Source organism: Neopelma chrysocephalum, unplaced genomic scaffold (assembly GCF_003984885.1).
Source record: "Neopelma chrysocephalum unplaced genomic scaffold, ASM398488v2 Primary Assembly neopelma1_94831, whole genome shotgun sequence".
In the NCBI taxonomy this organism is placed as follows: domain Eukaryota; kingdom Metazoa; phylum Chordata; class Aves; order Passeriformes; family Pipridae; genus Neopelma; species Neopelma chrysocephalum.
The window spans coordinates 2,185-4,666 of NW_020923536.1; the positions used below are offsets into that span (position 1 = coordinate 2,185).

The window sequence follows — 2,482 nt, forward strand, 5'->3', positions numbered from 1 at the left end:
CACACAGACCCTCCGGAACCTTGGGAATGGAACAGGGAATGGCACAGGGAATGGCACAGAGGGCACGGCACAGAGCGGGGAAAGGGGTGAGTGCAGGAACGGGGATGGGCACATGGATGGGCATGCAGACAGACACACAGACAGACACACTGACGGACGGGGCTGGAGAACCTGGAATGGCTGAGGGAGCTGGGAAGGGGCTGGAGAACAGGGAATAAGGGAGCTGGGAAGGGGCTGGAGAACCTGGAATGGCTGAGCTGGGAAGGGGCTGGAGAACTGGGAATGGCTGAGGGAGCTGGAAAGGGGCTGGAAATTCAGGAATCGTGGAGCTGGGAAGGGGATGGAGCAGCAGGAATGTCTGAGGGAGCTGGGAAGGGGCTGGAGAATCTGGAATGGCTGAGGGAGCTGGGAAGGGGCTGGAGAACTGGGAATAAGGGAGCTGGGAAGGGGCTGGAGCAGCAGGAATATCTGAGGGAGCTGGGAAGGGGTTGGAGAACAGGGAATGGCCGAGGGAGCTGGGAAGGGGCTGGAAATTCAGGAATAGTGGAGCTGGGAAGGGGATGGAGCAGCAGGAATGGCTGAGGGAGCTGGGAAGGGGCTGGAAACCAGGAATGGCTGAGGGAGCTGGGAAGGGGCTGGAGAACATGGATTGGCTGAGGGAGCTTGGGGGGCTCATCCCAGAGAAAAGAGGGATCAGGAGGGACCTTTTCCCACTCCAGAATTCCCTGAGGGGGGGGTCGGGCACTGCTCCCAGGGAACAAGGGCCAGGAGGAGAGGGAACGGCCTCCAGCTGCTCCAGGGGAGGCTCAGGTGGGATATTGGGAACAATTCCCACATGGAAAGGGCTGCCAGGCCCTGGAATGAACTTCCCAGGGCAGGGCTGGAGTCGCCATTCCCGGAGGGATTTCAGATCCCTGGGGATGTGGCCCTTGGGGACACGGATCCAGGGTGGCCTTGGAAGTGCTGGGAATGGTTGGACTCCATGATGCCGGAGGGATTTTCCAACCTGAACCATCCCTAAGGATTCCCTGATCCCTTCTCCCAGCTCCCATCCCCCACCCTCGGTCATATCCCGGTGGGATCTCACCTGGAATTGCAGCTTGGGAGCCAGGAGGTTGTTCTGGGACGGCGGTTTGTACATGGGTCTGCTGGGCTGTGGGAAGAGCGGGAAGAGGGAAATTCCAGTGGGAATGTTCCCACCTCCGTGTCCCACCCGCCCTGGGAAGGGGCTGGAGAACCTGGAATGGCTGAGAGAGCTGGGAAGGGGCTGGAGAACCAGGAATAAGGGAGATGGGAAGGGGCTGGAAAACTGGGAATGGCTGAGGGAGCTGGGAAGGATCTGGAGTAGCAGGAATATCTGAGGGAGCTGGGAAGGGGCTGGAGAACCTGGAATGGCTGAGCTGGGAAAGGGCTGGAGAACAGGGAATAAGGGAGTTGGGAAGGATCTGGAGAACCGGGAATGGCTGAGGGAGCTGGGAAGGGGCTGGAGAACAGGGAATAAGAGACCTGGGAAGGGGCTGGAGAACAGAGAATAAGGGAGCTGGGAAGGGGCTGGAGCAGCAGGAATATCTGAGGAAGCTGGGAAGGGGCTGGAAATCTGGGAACAAGGGAGCTGGGAAGGGGCTGGAGAACCTGGAATGGCTGAGGGAGCTGGGAAGGGGCTGGAGAACTGGAATAAGGGAACTGGGAAGGGGCTGGAGAACCGGGAATGGCTGAGGGAGCTGGGAAGGGGCTGGAAAACTGGGAATAAGGGAGCTGGGAAGGATCTGGAGAACTGGGAATAAGGGAGCTGGGAAGGATCTGGAGCAGCAGGAATGGCTGAGGGAGCTGGGAAGGGGTTGGAGAACCTGGAATATCTGAGGGAGCTGGGAAGGATCTGGAGAACAGGGAATGGCTGAGGGAGCTGGGAAGGGGCTGGAAAAGCAGGAATGGCTGAGGGAGCTGGGAAGGGGTTGGAGAACCTGGAATGACCAAGGGAGCTGGGAAGGGGCTGGAGAACAGGGAATGGCTGAGCTGGGAAAGGGATGGAGAACAGGGAATATCTGAGGGAACTGGGAAGGGGCTGGAAAACAGGGAATGGCTGAGCTGGGAAGGGGCTGGAGAACTGGGAATATCTGAAGGATCTGGGAAGGGGCTCCGTGCCCACCTTGGGAGGCGGCTCCTGGAATGCCGGAGGCTCCAGGATTTTGGGAGGGCGCTGCCGGTGGTTCCTCTCCTGCTCCTCGGCCAGTTCCTTCTCCATCAGGTAAATGTCGCTGGGATGGGGGGACAGGGAGGGTGAAAATCCCGGGATGGGGCATTCCCGTGTCCCCACGGCACGGAGAGAGGGATGGGGGAGGTGGATGGGACGTGGAAAACAGGAGGGAAAACAAGGAAAGGGTGGGAAGAGCCAAGGGAAAGGACTGGGAAGAACACGGCCTGATCCACACCAGCATCCCCAGGATGATCCCAGGGAATTTTGTGGGATCAGGACCCTCTCCCA

The 2,482-nt window shown here is 59.6% G+C and overlaps 1 protein-coding gene across 1 annotated transcript in view; it reads right to left on the reverse strand.

The window, feature by feature from the left end:
* LOC113980618 (protein-tyrosine kinase 2-beta-like) overlaps positions 1-2,482 on the reverse strand; it is a gene marked incomplete at both ends in the record, with an annotated part of 4,693 nt that overhangs the window by 2,026 nt on the left and 185 nt on the right. The window contains 2 exons of the mRNA XM_027707839.1: positions 1,088-1,153; positions 2,147-2,255. Of these exons, the coding sequence (XP_027563640.1) occupies positions 1,088-1,153; positions 2,147-2,255 (175 nt within the window). The remainder of the gene's footprint in view (positions 1-1,087; positions 1,154-2,146; positions 2,256-2,482) is intronic.